The sequence below is a fragment of the Mesoplodon bidens genome, assembly GCF_964165515.1.
Source record: "Mesoplodon bidens genome assembly, chromosome: 3".
NCBI classification, from domain to species: domain Eukaryota; kingdom Metazoa; phylum Chordata; class Mammalia; order Artiodactyla; family Ziphiidae; genus Mesoplodon; species Mesoplodon bidens.
In genome coordinates this window covers 18,639,383-18,657,667 of record NC_138178.1, presented here as the reverse complement: position 1 = coordinate 18,657,667, position 18,285 = coordinate 18,639,383, and the positions used below count along the sequence as shown (strand labels likewise).

The window sequence follows — 18,285 nt, the reverse complement described above, 5'->3', positions numbered from 1 at the left end:
CACGTGAGAGATTGCTGTGGAGATAAAGACCTGGGATCCTGAAAGCTGATTAGACCCCGTGGCATACAGGGAGCCGTGGCCGTGAGTGAGTCGTGTTGCTACAGCACTTTGTCCATCAGGCAGTCACCGGATGGTGAGTGTGATGAACAAAGTACGGGCAAGGTGCAAGTGATCACGAGGGGGAGAATTCTAGCTGCTGTGTGCAGCGTGAACTGGATGGAGGAAATGCAGGCAGGGGAAGTGAAGCCCTCTCAGAAACAAATGAGCAGAAAGCATGGTGAAATCATTTATTGCCAAACATCATCAGCATAAACGCCATGTAGCATATTACATTCATGCTAATAGTTCTATGTACAGCACTTGGACTGAAGTTTGGATCTCTTAACTGGGTAAAAAGCACTTTCCTTCTAAGCCACCGCTGTTTTGCATATAGCTTTTCATAAAATTAAGTAAAAATTTAAAAATCTCAGAGAAAATATGTGTAGAACTAATGAAGCATATTCCTAATTTTCTAGTGTCATCAATTACATTGTAACTGTAGACACACAGCAAATGATTTTAATCCTTTACAAAAATTTTAGGGACAAAATTCCCACAGTAACACACTTGGTAACAATTTCCAAAGCAAATTATAATCCTCAACATATTGGTATGGGATTGAGTGATAAAGAATTGGGGATTCTGGGGCTTCCCTGGTGGCGCAGTGGTTGGGAGTCCGCCTGCCGATGCAGGGGACACGGGTTCGTGCCCCGGTCCGGGAGGATCCCACGTGCCGCGAAGCGGCTGGACCCGTGAGCCATGGCCGCTGGGCCTGTGCATCCGGAGCCTGTGCTCCACAGCGGGAGAGGCCACAGCAGTGAGAGGCCCGCGTACCGCAAAAAAATAAAAAATAAAAATAAAAATAATAATAATAATAATAATAATTGGGGATTCTGTTCAGAAGTTTATCGTTAACTCTCCAAATAACTTTGGGTGAAATATTTTTTGACTCATTTTAAGCAATGTTTTAAGGGAAGACAGTAAAAAAAAATCTACTCCTATTGTAATTCCCAACAAATTTAATTTTCAGTTCATATCAGTACTTTTTATGGTCTTGTCTCCTTAATGACACGAGTTTCTTGTTACTGTCTTTTAACATGACTATGTTTATGTATGGCTGGGTTTCTTGGTTTCTGACATTTTCAGTAATTTTTTGATACTAGGTAATAAGTGCTTCGAAAGCATTAGTTGAGCTTACTACAACTAAATTACTGATTAAATTTTAATTTTAATTGAACTGATTATTCAGCTGTTATGAGCGTGTCAGGCAAATCAGCACTGTTCATATGTGCAAGTACATGTTCTCTATTAATGTCATAATTTGACAAAAGTGCGTTGGTTTTCTGAAACGTCATGAATGTTACCATCATTCCATGTTGCAATGGAAACGACTGACAGAAATAATAAGTTTCTATGGAAAATAGAAAAGAGGGTGGGAAAAAGAGGACATCAGAAGAGATGTACTATAATTTTTCAAGATACAGGTATTCGAACCTTCAGGGTTTAATCAAAAAATTACTGAAAATGACAGAAACAAAGGAACCCAGTGAGTAATGGAAATAAAACTTGGAACTCTGGATTTCTGTAACTGGGCTTCTCTATTATTTTGTTCTTTATTCTTTTGGTTGGCGCTGCAAGTCTTTGGAAAATCTTTTCCAAGAGCTGCAGTGAATTCTCATTAATTTGGAAGCAATTACTTCAAGATTCATTGTAATTTGAATAGCACATGGGCTAAAGATTGTCAATGCACTAAGTAGGAAGAGAGATTTTGGTTAATAAAATATGACAAACTTGAGGAGACTAAAATGTCAAATAGAGCAAATATACTATATTATATATTAAATATATTAATTAAAATATATTTTGAAGCATCTATTCATATATTCTCAATCATTATGAAATGGGCAGTTCATTAATATCCTCGAAGGGACATTTCCTTATTAATATTTTCTTATACTACTGTACCTTATTACTGTAATGGCTTAGGAGTAAGAAGAAACTCTCTGTTTTTAAAAATATATATATTTCAAAGCTTTGAGACTTTCAGCAAATACAGGACAGTGTTCCTTTTCATTACAGGCAAAAATATCTTCTTGGCCTCTCAATTCAATCCAAACAGCAGCACTCAATCTGAATGAAATCCAGGACTTTAAAAATTATACTTGTCATGGTGTCCAAGTTCCTTAAATTTTGTTTTCAGATTACAGTTGTGTACAGTTTTAGTCATTGTTATCATTTTAAATTACTTAAGAAAAGAAATGATACTCACCGTTTAAATCCTTAAACCCCACACTGTAGTTAAATTCAGCTCTGGGTGGTTCAGGTTCTGGAGGAGGGAGAGTGTCGACTCCTAAACTCTGTGAAAACGGATCCCAACCCCCAGAGTTATTCATGATACTAATATTTTTGCAGTGCAATTTAATCATTAAGTAAAGAATCATTTGTTGCTTGTACACGTTCTCTTTAAATATGTTCTCTAAAAACTGTATTCTTACTTGAACATGCTTTAGGTGATTTTTTTTCCTACAGAAAATGACAAGTTAAAAATTATTCTAGAAGGTACATCTTGAAACAAAACAGGTCAAATGATGAGAATGAGATTGTTCATTTTTAGAAACAACAAAAAATTTCCGGGAATGAAGCATTGTGACACATACACTACATACAATTCATAAGGATTTAAGTTATGACATCAAAGAAAGGAATTGTTTAGTCACTTGAAGAGCTGTTTCAGGATGCAATCTGTTATTACACAGTAAAATGCTAATGCTGTTACTCTTATTTAATAAAACTTGTTAAAAAGAAATTAAGACACAGTAAGTTACTAATTTTGTAAATAATATTACTTTCTAATGGATAAAGTGACTGCTTGTATGATTTAAAAGCTAATATTTAAAAATATTTTTACATCCACAGTTGAGAAGTGATTTCACCTGTTCTTAAACATGAATGTTTTCATGACAATGAGTACATTCTTTGATGTTAATTTTATTTGGTAAGTAATATCCTTGTTCAATGTCTTAAATTTCTGAAGGAAACCAATCATTATAGGTTTGAGAATAAATTAATGAGATATCATCAGTTATACGTAGGAAAAAAAGGCCATTAATCAAGAAGAAGTTAAAAAACAATGAACCCAATCAAGTTAGAATCAATGACAAAATGTAGGGAAAAGTGACCGCAACTGCAAAATTCATTCTAAAAACCAGAATGAGCTTGCAAAAATTGCCAAGAAAGGGGGAGGTTGATGGAGAAACTACGGGGCAAATACCAGAAAAAAAAAATTTAGTGCAAGAAGGTACAAAAAAATTCATTAACTAGTTGGTTTTTAAATGCTGTAACTGGGAAGTATAACATCACAATTAGGGTTGCCAACTCATTTTTTTCTCAGGAATATAATTTACTAGGCTACTTACAGAAATCAGAAGTAGTTCTCTAACAAAACATGAATGCATGAATGTGTAACATAACAGGCTTTGAGTAAAATACAGAGAGAGGGAAAGGAGAGAGAGGAAACCGGTTTTAGGAAGGAACTCTTTCAATCACAGTTTTAGCCAAGCAAACCCTGTGACCCCACTCACCTGAGCGCAATGAAGAAGGATCAAAACCCCGAAAGGCCTTCAGTGAAGGCAGATCCAAGACACTCTAAGGGGCCCTCTTCTTCTTGAATTAGAGTAACAACACTCAACTATGAAAATCCCAGACTCTGACCAATCAGAATAATCATTCCTCTATGGAGCAGAAGTGAGTGAATGGACAAAGAGACCACAGATGTTCATTAAGCCCTCCCTCTTCATGGGAGGAAAAAGGTCCTCTGATTTACAGAAATGTGGCTTCCATCCTAACACTCCCTGGTTATTAGTCAGCACCCTTTTCTCTAAGCCTGTTGTCTCACATTTTGTCTCTTCTTTCATAGAATCTAAACCTTCTTGAATTTTATACGGAATATAAAGTAGATGCTAACTAACAATGATTTATTTTTCCTAAAATAAATACTTAAAAAAACATAGATTATTCTTCATTTACTTTGTAGAAAACTTTAAGATCCCTATCATATTGAGGAGTACTGGATGATTCTTATTTTAGTGCTTTATGCAGAAAGCGATGAGCTGACTAGTCTTTATATAAAGGTAACTGCAGGGGAAACTGTTTAGTGGTAGTGGTGGTGGAAGGTTTGCTTGGGGAAAATTCCTCCACTGGCTAAATATTTGAACACGATGAGCATGAAAATTGCCATAACAGAATGTATGTGTGACCCAGGTATTCAATTAACTGAACTCAGAAGGGTATAAACAGGAAAAAAGGTTTATTTTCTCCCCCACCACTGTTACATCAGGAATATATAATATTGTCAATTTCCAGTCTTTTTAAAAAGATAGCTCTCTTGTCATATTAAAATCAAATTCTGTAACCCCATTTTTTTCTTTTAATGTTTTTTACTTTGAAAAATCTCAAACAAGAAGGTGAAAAAATGGTACAATGGACAACGATATACCCTTCGCCTACATCCATTTAACCCCATTTTTTTCTCATTTGAAAGTTAAGGAAGGGAATTTACCTGGGTCAGGAGATCCATCTCTCCCAGCAAATTGCTGAACATTTGGTCTATATCTTCGTTTGACTCACCCATCTGAAAAAGGAAGAAATCCAGTTATAAACAATCTAATAAAAGTCTGATCCCCGGATAACTGTCCCATTTCTCTCTTTTCCCCCAAAGCCCCATAGACAGGCAAGTAAGTCAAGAAGAGAAGGTTGTAGAGAGGGAGGTGCATTTCACCCTGAAATTCCATGCCTGACCTCTCTGCAATTTGCTTGGTCCAAGATTGAACGGAACCCTAGTAACTGTCTCAGACCACCAATTGGACTCTTTTTCCAGATGGAACTAGTCCCTTTGGGGCCAAGTGGACAAAGTGGACAACATTCAGGAATTCACATCACCGTAGGACACCCTGATTGGAAAAGGAGAAAGCCTCAGGCCACAGGTGATGGCATCAGAGTCATGTAGAACTTCACTTCCATTTAAAAACCTACACAAAAATGTTATGTCAGTGGTAAGATTATTTACCAAATGATTTCTTGCTTTACAAAGTTATCTCTGAAACAGCAGCTTTTGGCACATTTGGAAATATTAGGGTGACAAACACTTAGAACTAAAATGGCCACACAATCAAGTGATGAGAGATGGAAATAAAACAAGTTTTACATTATAATCTTTCTCTACTTAAACCGAGTGAAAGAACTGTCCAAGAGAGGAAAAGCGTTTCCATAAAGTGGGGTGGGGACGCCCTGGGAGGTGTAACTAGTCACTCTCCTCCTGACATCGTTAGCAAGGCTGGATTAGGACATTAGGAGACATGATTATGAGGCTTAATTAGTAATGTGTTGTTTAGCAAAGGGACTCAACTGCTTCATCTGTAAGATGAGGAGTTTGCCGCAGATAATTTCTTAGGGTCCCAAATGCTCTAAAACACTAGAAGATTAGTACCAATTACAGCTCAAGCTAAGAAGTCTGGTGAGTGCAGCATGTATTATTTAAGCCAAACAATATTTATATGTATGTATGTGTGTGTTTGTGTTTTAATCATTTTATATGGAAACTTTTAAATATATACAAAAGTAAAGAGAATAATATAATGATTTTTATGTATCCAGTGTCCAGCTTTAACAATAATCAACTCATGACTAATTTTTTTATGTTGATACATATGTAGCACTAAAAGATTGTTGTTGTTGTTTTTTCTATAACCATAATACTATCATCTCTGCACACACACGTGTGTGTTTGCATTTAAAATAAATTATTTGGGACTTCCTTTGTGACACAGTGGTTAAGAATCCACCTGCCAATGCAGGGGACATGGGTTTGATCCCTGGTCCGAGAAGATCCCACATGCTGCAGAGCAACTAAACGTGTGCACCACAACTACTGAAGCCCATGAGCCTAGAGCCCGTGCTCCACAACGAGAGAAGCCGCCACAATGAGAAGCCCGCACACCACAATGAAGAGCAGCCTCTGCTCACTGCAACTAGAGAAAGCCCACGTGCAGCAACGAAGACCCAACACAGCCAAAATAAATAACAAATAAATAAAATAAATTATTTGAATTGCCAAGATTTGGAAGCAACCTATGTGTCCATCAACAGATAAATGGATAAAGAAGATGTGGTACATATACACAATGGAATACTATTCAGTCATAAAAAATAATGCAATTTTGACCTTTGCAACGACATGGATGGACTTGGAGGGCATTATGTTAACTTAAATAAGTCTGATGGAGAAAGACAAATAGTGTATGATATCACTTATATGTGTAATCTGAAAAATACAAGAAACTAGTGAATAAAACCAAAAAGCAGACTCACAGATATAGAGAACAAACTAGTGGTTACCAGTGGGGAGAGGGAAGGGGGGAGGGGCAATATAGGGGTAGGGGATTAAGAAATACAAACCATTAGGTATAAAATAAGCTACAAGGATAAACTGTACAACACAGGGAATATAGCTAATATTTTATAATAGCTACAAATGGAGTATAACCTTTAAAAATTGTCAATCACTATATTGTACACCTGTAACTTACGTAATATTGTACAGCAACCATACTTCAATAAAAAAATTATTTGGCTAAAATAGGCAAAGTCAGATCTATCTTTCCTTGAATAAATCATCTTGAAAACTTACAGTTCTCCCTTTACCATAACTTCAAACTAATACTCGAGCAATAATACTTTTTCATATTTAATAGCTTTAGCTAATCAGGGGTTCTCTCTTTATAAACTGTTTATATAAAAGACCTTTCTCATACTGACTCTGCTTACTTAAAACTGACCTGAATAATTTTTTAAAAACCCAATTCTTGAAAGTAGAGATGTGGTGATGATAATGATGACGATGAACACATTTATCTAGCACTTAACCATGTTCCAAGAACTGATCTACAAGCTGGGTTGATATTAACAGTAAACACCCAGAATGGCACTGACACTGAGAAATCAGAAGGAATGAGGGCTGTAAAAACCATCTGGAGTGAATTAGTGCATATCCTCCAAATATCCACCCTGCAAAGCTAGTGTTCAATCTTCCCATATTATCTTCAATAGTTATCTTCGGGCTTCCCTGGTGGCGCAGTGGTTGAGAGTCCGCCTGCCAATGCAGGGGACACGGGTTCGTGCCCCGGTCCGGGAGGATCCCACATGCCGCGGAGCGGCTGGGCCCGTGAGCATGGCCACTGAGCCTGCACGCCTGGAGCCTGTGCTCCACAAGGGGAGAGGCCACAGCAGTGAGAGGCCCGCGTACGGCAAAAAAAAAAAAAAAAAAAAGTTATCTTCACTTTACATCACTTAGGAAATCTTCTGGCTTAAATTTCCCATCATATGTTTTCCCTTCTCCCAATTTTAGGAAGGAACAACTCTTTTTTCCATGTACAACTTCACCATCTTCGCGGAAGATGAGGTGAGGATTGAGAGTATTTTCCATCAGAATTTCCTGCTCTCCACAGTAACTTTCTTTGCTCTCCTTCTAGGCTCTCTCTCCAGTGAAACATAAAAGCCTCTCTGAGCTATATAGTTCCTGAGTACATTCAATAGTCATTTCAAGTTTTCAGTTGTGCATATTTTATATTGGAGGGAGAATATTTGAATTGCTATGATTGTTAATTTTCCAGAACCTCCTATCTGGCTTCTAGTGGAGGAGGTATCTTGCAGGAGCATGGGGAAGCTACAAAACTGGGTTGACCAGGAAGGGCCAGGAAGGGGACTTCATTCAAACAAAAGAACTCTATGATACGATGGGACAAGCCCACTTCTAAGTAGCAGACACACCTGAAAGAATCAGGTGAACATACACATGGGACAGGGAGGCACGTGTTTGAGTCTGATGAAGCTATTCAGTGAGTGCTCAGGGTCAAACCACACAAGGTAGGCAGATGAGCCCTTCAGGTACAGAAGTGACAGGTAAGGCAGACACTGCAGGTGTCGGTCTATGTGTGTAGGTCTAAGAGGTAGGAAGGATTCAAACAGCAACAGTGAAGAAAGGATGGAAGAAGTTCATCCCATTCTATGTGGATTGTTGGGTTTAGTGTTTATCATAGTCAGAGAAGGAAAAAGAGATGCAGATGGGCCCTGCCTCTGGTTGGGGAGGGAAGTCAATGCTAGGATCCACTCATATATGGTTTTAATTCCCTCCCAGTTGCTTATAAAGTATCTGAATCATACTCTCCCTTCTTCAAATTACCTACAAAATAGAGGAAAGAAAATATTTAAGTCAACAAAGTACTCATGGTTTCAAAAAGTGTCCCTTTGGGCTTCCCTGGTGGCGCAGTGGTTGAGAGTCCGCCTGCCGATGCAGGGGACACGGGTTCGTGCCCCGGTCCGGGAAGATCCCACATGCCGCGGAGCAGCTGGGCCCGTGAGCCATGGCCACTGAGCCTGCGCGTCCGGAGCCTGTGCTCCGCAACGGGAGAGGCCACAGCAGTGAGAGGCCCGCGTACCGCAAAAAAAAAAAAAAAAAAAAGTGTCCCTTCAAACAATTAATCTGGTTTCAAAATCTTATAATGGATGATTCACTCATTACTTTAATAAGAGGAAATTAGCAGGAAAAAACTATAAAATTCAAGAACTGCCCATGTGAATTTATTTTCTTTAGAATATTATGTAGTACAATAATGTGACAAAATAAAGGAATCCTTCAGATTATTACTAACAGGGAAAGTTAAGAGTAAGTACTAGTGTTAACATATTTCAAAGTTTTTCATGAGAGAAAAGTAATCCTTTCAGAGTGGAAAAATATAGATTTATTTGCTGACCTCAAAACTGCCAGTCAGTGTTAAAATAAACTCAAAGGAAGCAAAGATGATGCCAGTAATAAGAATCTTATCCTTGATGTTTTCTCTTAAACCATTACATTTGGAAAAGCGCTAAATGATGAAGAATGAAGTCTTGAAAGGAAATGTGGCATTGATGGGTCAGAAATATCCACTGAGCCCAAAGACCTTAGCTTCTCAGCCTGTATACACTACTGATACAGAATGGGGTGAGGCATATAAACACCACTATATATAAAACAGATAATCAACAAGGACCTACTGTATAGCACAGGAAACTCTACTCAGTACTCTGTAGTAACCTAAATGGGAAAAGAAATGGAGATATGTACATGTATAACTGAATCACTTTGCTGTACACCTGAAACTAACACAATATTGTAAACCAACTATACTCCAGTATAAAATAAAAATCAAATCAAATAAAAAAAAACAGAACGGGTTGAGGACTTGCCAGAGTGAATCATACACCTAACACGGAAATAACTTGAAACAGCAGCATCTTCTTGTGACCTCTGCTGATTCTCCCTGCGTTCATCTGGTAAAAATCTTTCCCCCTGCCCTTTCATTCCTTTTCCCCAGAGTGTGTTGATATTGAATTATATAAAGGAGTCAACATCAAAGTTATTCTGTAAATCCTGTCATAAGTAAATATGTTACTGAATGGATCACAGTTTAAAAGAGTTCTATCCTTGGTGAAAATAATAAAACATTTAGTTAAGGGCTATTAACATAAATGTGTACATTCAAATCATCTTACATATTGATCTTCCCCAAGAAAACCTTATGGACAGAAGAAGAGTCTCGCGGATATATATAGTGCCTATACACATACACGTGCATGAGAAAATAGGGCTGTGTCTATTTGTATGTTCAGTATTTCCTGAAGGTCAAAATCAGGATTAAAAAGAGAGAAACCGAGCAAGAAAACACCCAGCCCTGAGCGCTCAAAGTGTTGTATGGGTTAACAGCCCCAAGAGCAGGGGTGGAGGAGCCTTAGTGAAGCAACGGATTGCAAAACAAGCAACGTGCACATCGCAACTGGGTGGAATTAACATCTTTTTGTAAGTATGTCATTTCTGAATTCCTTTTGTGTCTTGGGAAGAACAACAAACCGTAGATTTAAAAAATTTGGAGGGACTTCCCTGGTGATCCAGTGGTAAAGAATCTGCCTTCCAGTGCAGGGGATGCGGGTTCAATCCCTGGTTGGGGAATGAAGATCCCACCTGCCACAGGGCAACTAAGCCCGCTCGCCGCAACTACTGAGCCTGCATGCTGCAAACTACAGAGCCCACGCATTCTGGACCCGGGGTGCCACAACTAGAGAGAGAAAACCTGCATGCCACAACTAGACAGAAGCCCGCGCTGCAACGAAAGGTCTGTAGGCCTCAGCGAAGACCCCACATGCTGCAACTAAGACCTGATGCAGCCAAAAAAAAATCAAAGAAAATAAATAAATAAATAAATTTTTAAATAAAAAAATAAATAATTTGGAATAGTTCTTTATCAGACAGATTTCGCTGGGTTTTTTTTTTTTTTTTTGGAGGGTGTGGAGAGTGGATAGGAGAGGGGTGGGTGGCTGAGGCTGCACATCCAGGCTGAAATTCTGCCTCAGATTCCTTGAATGACAGGGCAATTTTCCCGAATTCTCAGTCTTTCCACAAGGCTCAAGCTTCTAAGCCTCAGCTTTTATCTTCAGATAGTTTTTCTTCTCCACATATGTAAATTTCATATATAAACTTTAAATACACACATTTAAAAAATCTGTCCATAAGAGAAAACACTGTGACTATGCCACGTGATGGATATCTCAATTCAACTTGTTGTGGTGATTGTTTCACAGTATATACATATATCACATCATTATGTTGTACGCCTTAAACTTAATATGTCAGTTATATCCCCAGAGAGCAGGAAAAAAGTCTACCCTAAGTACTCTGATATATATATGCTTAACAGGACACCTGTTTATATCTATGGCCAAGTTAACCTCAACTATCTAACTCAGTTTGGATGCAGGTTTCATTGCCATTTGCATGAGCAATTCCAGCCATGACTTTGGACCTGAGCCAGGGCAGACCTCATTTTATCTGAGTGGCTCGCCTGAAACAGCCCGTTCAATAGTCCACAGTCCTTGCCACCATTCTTCCCCCTCTGCTGCATTCTCCTCCTACATGCCCTAACCTGGCTCTTGGTCATTATTCATTTACTAGTCTAATTTACAAAGCCTGGCATAGTCCCTGACTCTTCTCATTTTTCCACCCAATCAGTCAAAAAAAATCCTGCTGGTTTCCCCTGCAGAGAGCTTCCTTTCCTTCATCCTCACTGTTGAGACCCTCATCAGCTCATCCAGCCTGAAGGCTCCTGGATCCCCCATCAAGCCCCATCACCATCACTTCGAATTTGAAATAGAAATTTGCATGCGCCAGTCTCCTGTTTGAAAATCGTCCGTGACAGATCATGATGAAGTGGGGGAGAGTTCAAGTCTCAGTATGTCTTTCAGAGTCCTTCGTAATTTGCCCCAACCTACTTTTCAGGATTCAACTCTTACCCATCAGGGCCCTTGACATTCTCCGAACAGGCTTTTAAACGTTCTCTTTGTCTTGGTATATGCTATTCCCTTTAAATAACATCCTCCTCAGTGCACATATCCTTCATAAAACCCTATTGATCATTTGGAATCCAGCTTTCATGGATGTCTTCACGCCTGATAGAGAGATGTGCTGTCCATTGTACTTGGTAACCCTATCAGTAAATCCAGTCCCCCAAAACAACAACCTTGATAAGGCATTTAACCTCCCTGGGTTTGTTTCCTCATCTGTCGAATGAAGAGATTAATATGTAATTCATAGGATTGTTGGGACATTTAAATAAAATAGCATACAGTACTTAGTGTAAGCACTCAATAATAGCATCCATCATACCGGATCACGCTCTTTTTGTTACTGTGTTAGAACTTCTTTCCCAACTGGGAGCTCTTATTAAGTAAGGATAAGCTCTTGCTCATCTTTAGGTTTAAAAGTGCTTTGTTGAAAACACAGAGAGCGTAGGTACCTCCCAGACTAGTGGGAAGAAGTCATTAGTCACTGTCATTCCACCTCCTGTGCCCTAGACGTGGAGTCTGTTGCCCTGCACGCAAAGATGTGACATTCCGGGGCTGGACAGTCCTTGGAGGTCACCAAATCCCGTGTTTCCTTTAACTACCCGGGCAAATAAACAGAGAGTCTGTTTCCAAGCTGTAATCACAGATACAGGTCTCTGGAACATCACTCACTATAGCAATATTTCACTTCTTTTTAGTGCTTTCCAAGTGAGTAAATACTGGTATTTATACAGATAAATTTTGTTGGCAAACACAGAGGTGCACTGGAATTCACATCTATTTAGGCCTGAATCAGTTTTTGTTGCTTTGAGAAAAATCTAATAGCCACCATGCAACTCAAGTGACGTTATCCATGGCTTTCCTTCTTATCTAATTCAACCTGAAGTCACTTAACATTTCAAGGAGTAGGTTAATTTGCCATTATTTAATAAATAAAAACAAATTATATCTTCTATTTTAAGTATTCCTTTATTCACATCATATATCTAGTTCATTTAAGCCCCATAAACAGAGATTCATACTTCACTTTAGAACAGAAATGGAATAGCTTAATTACACAGTAATAAATCAGGTTACCTATATCACTTTAACATATAATCTATATTATATGTGTTTTGCTATTTACATAGAATTAGCTGTATGCCTCAGGCTTGCACTGGGCTTCAAAACTGAGAATAAATTATATGTGCCTGTTTGCATTTGCCAGTGTCACATTTTGTTTTTTTACATGTTTATGTGTAAATTTGCAAATCTGTGAGAACAAAAATGAATACACATATGAACACATTCAAATATTCTTCTCATGACACATATGTTATACTTTCTTGTTTGGAACTGAATTTTGAGCATAATAGTATTAAAATAAGGGGTTATAAAAGCTTTGTCTGTATAGCTGGACTTTTTTTTTAATTGCATTCGATCTTTATTTTATTTTATATTTTTTGGTAATTAATTAATTAATTAATTTTGGCTGTGTTGGGTCTTTGTTGCTGTGCACGGGCTTTCTTTAGTTGCAGCGAGCGGGGGCTACTCCCGTTGTGGTGCGCAGGCTTCTCATTGCGGTGGCTTCTCTTCTTGAGGAGCACGGGCTCTAGGCGAGTGAGCTCAGTAGTTGTGGCGCATGGGCTTAGTTGCTCCGCGGCATGTGGGATCCTCCCCGACCAGGGCTTGAACCCCTGTTCCCTGCGTTGGCAGGCAGATTCTTAACCTCTGCGCCACCAGGGAAGTCCCATAGCTGGACTTTTGTATGTTCTTTGCCATCCTCTCCCTGACCTCTCTTCTATTCCAGTAGTTTCCTTTAACCTTTCGCCTGTTTAATTTGGTACATCACTGCAATACCTTAAGAGATGACTCTTAGGTAAAAAAAAAAGGGGGGGGGTTATTTGACACATTTAAAAAGAAAAGATATAGTCATAAAACCCTAATTTTGTATATTAAATAAAATAGTTAATAATAAACTTATAAGAATTTTTCATAAAATAGAAAACAAAACGACTACTGTTTATACAGTTTTTTAAAAAGTGGTTCTGGGACTTCCCTGGTGGTCCAGTGGCTAAGACTCCACGTTCCCAATGCAGGGGGCCCAGGATCGATCCCTGGTCAGGGAACTAGATCCCACATACCTCAACTAAAAGATCCCGCATGCCACAACAAAGATCCCGTGTGCCACAACTAAGACCCAGCACAGCCAAATAAATAAATAAAAAATTTTAAAAAGTGGTCCTAATAACTTCTGCATAATAATAAAAAGGTTAAGATTTTTCCTTTTTGATGATCAATTCTTGGCTTTACTGAAAGATGTATTCAGTGGCAGCCAGCATCAATACAATGAAGAACCTTGTGTTATTTACATTTTTATACGGCGCTTATTTGTCAAAAGCCTGCTTTCCTAAAGCACCAAATTAAGAGATTATGAATTTGTGGATGGTCTAATTTGATGGTTGCAAAGCTCTTCTTTCCAGCCGTGCTTTTAGTCATGCATCATCTTTACTTGCATTGAGGTAGTGGTACCAAGAACAGAATGAAAATTTAGAGCAATAAGAATTAAAAGAAAAGATAGAATAATTGTTAGTAAAAAAATTTTAATGCAAAAACAAAGGATGTGTAAAATTGACTTTTTGATCATTAAAATGAGTTGGTCAATTAAGTTCAGACAGGTTAGAACTGGTCTTCAAAATTCCACCAGAACAGCCATCTATATACCCAGAAGAAAGCCCCCTGCTCTGTCGCTCCTGTGCGTGGCTGTCGGTTGAGAGAGAGGAATCTACTCAGTCTCTACCTGTCTGATAATAAAAACAATATCTAATAACTATTAGGTGTTCTCACTCTGTGCCAGGCACTGTTCTTGAGCTTTACACGTATTGACTGATTAAATCTATCCTCACAATCAACCTAGATAGGCCACTTATTTTCCCCATTTAACAGATGAGGAAACTAAGGCACCCAGAGGTTAATTAACCTGCCTGAGGTTACACAATTTAAGTCAGTCAACAAATACTTACTGGGACTTCCCTGGTGGCGCAGTGGTTAAGAATCTGCCTGCCAATGCAGGGGACACAGGTTTCATCCCTGGTCCGGGAAGATCCCACATGCCGTGGAGCAACTAACCCCGTGTGCCACAACTACTGAGCCCATGTGCCACAACTACTGAAGCCCACGTGCCTACAGCCCGTGCTCCGCAACAAGAGAAGCCACCACGATGAGAAGCCCGTGCACTGCAAGGAAGAGGAGCCCTGCTCACCACAACTAGAGAAAGCCCATGGCAGCAACAAAGACCCAATGCTGCCAAAAATAAAAATAAACAAAACAAAAAAACAACAAAAAAACCAGATTGCTCGGTCCCATTCCCAGTGTTTGACAAAAAAAAAAAAAAAAAAAAAATGTACTGATCCCAGACACTGTTCTAGGCTCAAACAAATCTCTGAAAGATTTTCCTCAGTGGGTCTTCTACAACTGTGTTTCTCTTCATCAATGTATTAAGGATTAAATACCTAGACTTCATCTACATACTATATGTCTTTCCATGTTGAAGGCAAAGAAAAATGTTTGCATCCTTGCATTGAAACTTCTTTTTTACCCTCCATTCTATCATTTTTTTGGTAAATTTTAGAAAATTGAAGTCAAATATACATAACATGAAATTTACCATTTTAATAATTTTTAAGTGCACAGTTCAGTCACATTAAGCACATTCATATTGTTGTGCAACCAGGACCATTCATTTCCAGAACTTTTTCATCTTCCTTAACCGTAACTTCATATCCATTAAATAATAACTCCCCATCTCCCCCCTCAGCCTCAGACCCTGGGATCTGTTATCCTACTTTCTTTATGAATCTGGCTACTCTTGCTATCTCATGTAAGTGGAATGAAATATTTGTCCTCAAGATTCATCCATGTTGTAGCAGTATCATGTATCAGGGCAAGTGGAGTGGTGTTTTGAGTCTATAGCTAGATTGCCAGAGTTAAAATATAACTAGAATTCATGAGAAAGAAGGTTGAAAAATCTGAGGCTCTGTCAGTATCAATTTGCTTAGGTATTTTTATTACTTTTAAATTTAAAAAACAGCTGGCTGTGTTTTTTTTTTCCCTAGGAAAAAAGAAATCAGCCCACACATTGCAACTACAGATACAAAAGAGGAGATAATTTTAAAAAGATCTGTCGGGGCTTCCCTGGTGGCGCAGTGGTTGAGAGTCCGCCTGCCAATGCAAGGGACACGGGTTCGTGCCCCGGTCCGGGAAGATCCCACATGCCGTGGAGTGGCTGTGCCCGTGAGCCATGGCTGCTGAGCCTGCGCGTCCGGAGCCTGTGCTCCACAACGGGAGAGGCCACAACAGTGAGAGGCCCGAGGCCTGCGTACCACAAAAAAAAAAAAAAAAAAAAAGATCTGTCGATGATAGGAACCACACTTGGTATGGAATATGTAGTGCAAAATCCAGGTGATCACAAATGCTGGCGGAAACTATGAAGTAGCTAGCGTACAGTATGATTGGAAAATAACAGACAATATTGCATTTTGCCTGATTCCTTCAATGTAGTTTTTTTCAAAATGCAATGAAAGCACTCCTCAAGAGGAAGTGGTTCACGGAACAACACAGCATGTGGTTAAAGGTTCTTGCAATGTTTGGGGAAGGGGGGAGCTAAAATTTCTGTGTAACATAAAACAGGAAACAGAAACATCTCTAAAATTACACACAGTATCAAATAATACTCAAAAAAGAACTTGAAGAAATCTCTTGGGCCAACTTAACTGGCTTTGCACTGTATACTTGAGATCAGTGAAAATTTTAAGAACTAGGCTAACAGTTATTAAGTTAACAGGATAATCACTATGGTCATACGAACAATACAAAACCAACACAACAATCAATCTCAAAGGAAATTCACGTGGACAGCATAGATGTATATATGTACAGTCACGCAAAAGGAACAGCCAAGACAATAGGATTCTTTGGTAGGCGGTACCGTGATGGCAAAAGTTGGATGGAAAAAACATTTGCAAGTGAAAGAGTAATCATGAAATGACATATTTTTTTCAATAATGAAAAAACCCTAAGGGAGCAGTTTGAAAAACCTTAGAATTTGTCAGTGTAGACACACACCTACAGAACATGAGATGGACTACCATATTTTTTTAAAGTATGATTTTTTTTTTTTTTTTTTTTTTTTTTGCGGTACGCGGGCCTCTCGCTGTTGTGGCCTCTCCCGTTGCGGAGCACAGGCTCCGGACGCGCAGGCTCAGCGGCCATGGCTCATGGGCCCAGCCGCTCCGCGGCATGTAGGATCTTCCCAGACCGGGGCACGAACCCGTGTCCCCTGCATCGGCAGGCGGGCTCTCAACCACTGCGCCACCAGGGAAGCCCTAAAGTATGATTTTAAAATGGACTTATTTCCAAATTGCTTTGCTTTTGAGTGAATGCAGGGTGGAGTGGGGCGGAGTCATAATGCACTCTGCTAAGTCAAGCTCCAGAGAGGTGAAAAGTGAGATGGCAGAAAAAGACCCAAAAATGTTCAACAGGATTCAAAAGTAAACCACGTGTGACACAGGGGAAGGTCAGTTCATATGAACACAATTCTCACTTGCATCTGTCCTGATGGCTTTTCTGTATCTTTAGGAGGCAAGATGTAGACTGGTGTCACTTGGATAGACTTGGGCTGAAAAGAGAATTTTAAAATCTTGGGATTTTCTTAGGTTCCCTTTTTATTCTATTTTGAGCATCTATATAAAGCATGGGGAACTGCTTTTATATTTAGGATCTACTGTGACATCAAACAGAAGTGACAACATAATTTATGGTTTTTTGAAGAGACAAAAATAGAAAAATACATTATTCACTCGTTTGTAAATAAGAATGGGCATTAATTTTCATACGCACAATTCCTATGAATAGTTACCTGTATTCACTGTTTCCTACTTGTCTCCATTTCCTCTTGAATTTACCCTGCTATGGCTGAATGTTTGTGTCTCACACCCCCTTCCCCCCAAATTCATATGTTGCAACCCCAGTCTCCAATGTGATGGTTTTGGTGATGGAGCCTTTGGGAGGTAATCAGGTCATGAGGGTGGAGCCTTCATGTTGGGATCAGTGCCCCTGTAAGAAGAGACACGGGAGAGCTTGCTTCTTCTCTCTCTCTGCCATGTGAGGACGCAGCAAGAAGATGAACATTGCCAACCAGGAAGAGGGCCCTCACTAGACACCGGATCGGCTGGTGCCTTGGTCTTGGACTTCCCAGCATCCAAAACTGTGAGAAATAAAGGTTTGTGGTTTAAGCTGCCCAGTCTATGGCATTTTTGTCACAGCAGCTCGAACTGACCAAGACATACCCCAACTGGACTTTTGTTCCCACCATGTCACCAAACTGTGTCAAGATTACCAATGACCTTCATGTCATTCTCAGCAGCTTAAACAGCATTGAACACCATTCATTGATCACCTTCTCCTGGAAATACTTTCTTCACTTGGCTTCCATGAAGGCTTTCTTTCCTGCTTTTCCTCGTAACAGAGACCAACTGACCTTGAAGCCAATCAAGCTAAAGTTTCAGGGATCCTCACTTGCAGGCTCCTTCTAAGACTTGCAGTTCTCTTCTGGCACCCCAACAATAGGGAACACCGTTTTCTTGCTGGGAGATCACCTTGGTAGTGGTCCAAGGGCTTACAGTGGGGTTGGCAGGTTGTCAGCACTACCTTCACTCCACCTGGACTCCAGCAAGAGCTGGGCCCAAGGTAAATCTCATGGACTGTGGACCGCATCTTCTATTCCGAGGAGAATATCTAAAGGAAACGCTGTTCTGCTTTGCTCCTTGCACGGAATCACCT

General features: G+C 39.4%; 1 protein-coding gene across 1 annotated transcript in view; it reads right to left on the bottom strand.

Moving 5' to 3' along the window:
- Positions 1–18,285, bottom strand: part of APBB1IP (amyloid beta precursor protein binding family B member 1 interacting protein) — a 106,004-nt gene that overhangs the window by 56,818 nt on the left and 30,901 nt on the right. The window contains exons 2-3 of the mRNA XM_081228712.1: positions 4,598–4,669; positions 2,309–2,396 (exon numbers count right to left, since the gene is read on the bottom strand). Of these exons, the coding sequence (XP_081084838.1) occupies positions 2,309–2,396; positions 4,598–4,669 (160 nt within the window). The remainder of the gene's footprint in view (positions 1–2,308; positions 2,397–4,597; positions 4,670–18,285) is intronic.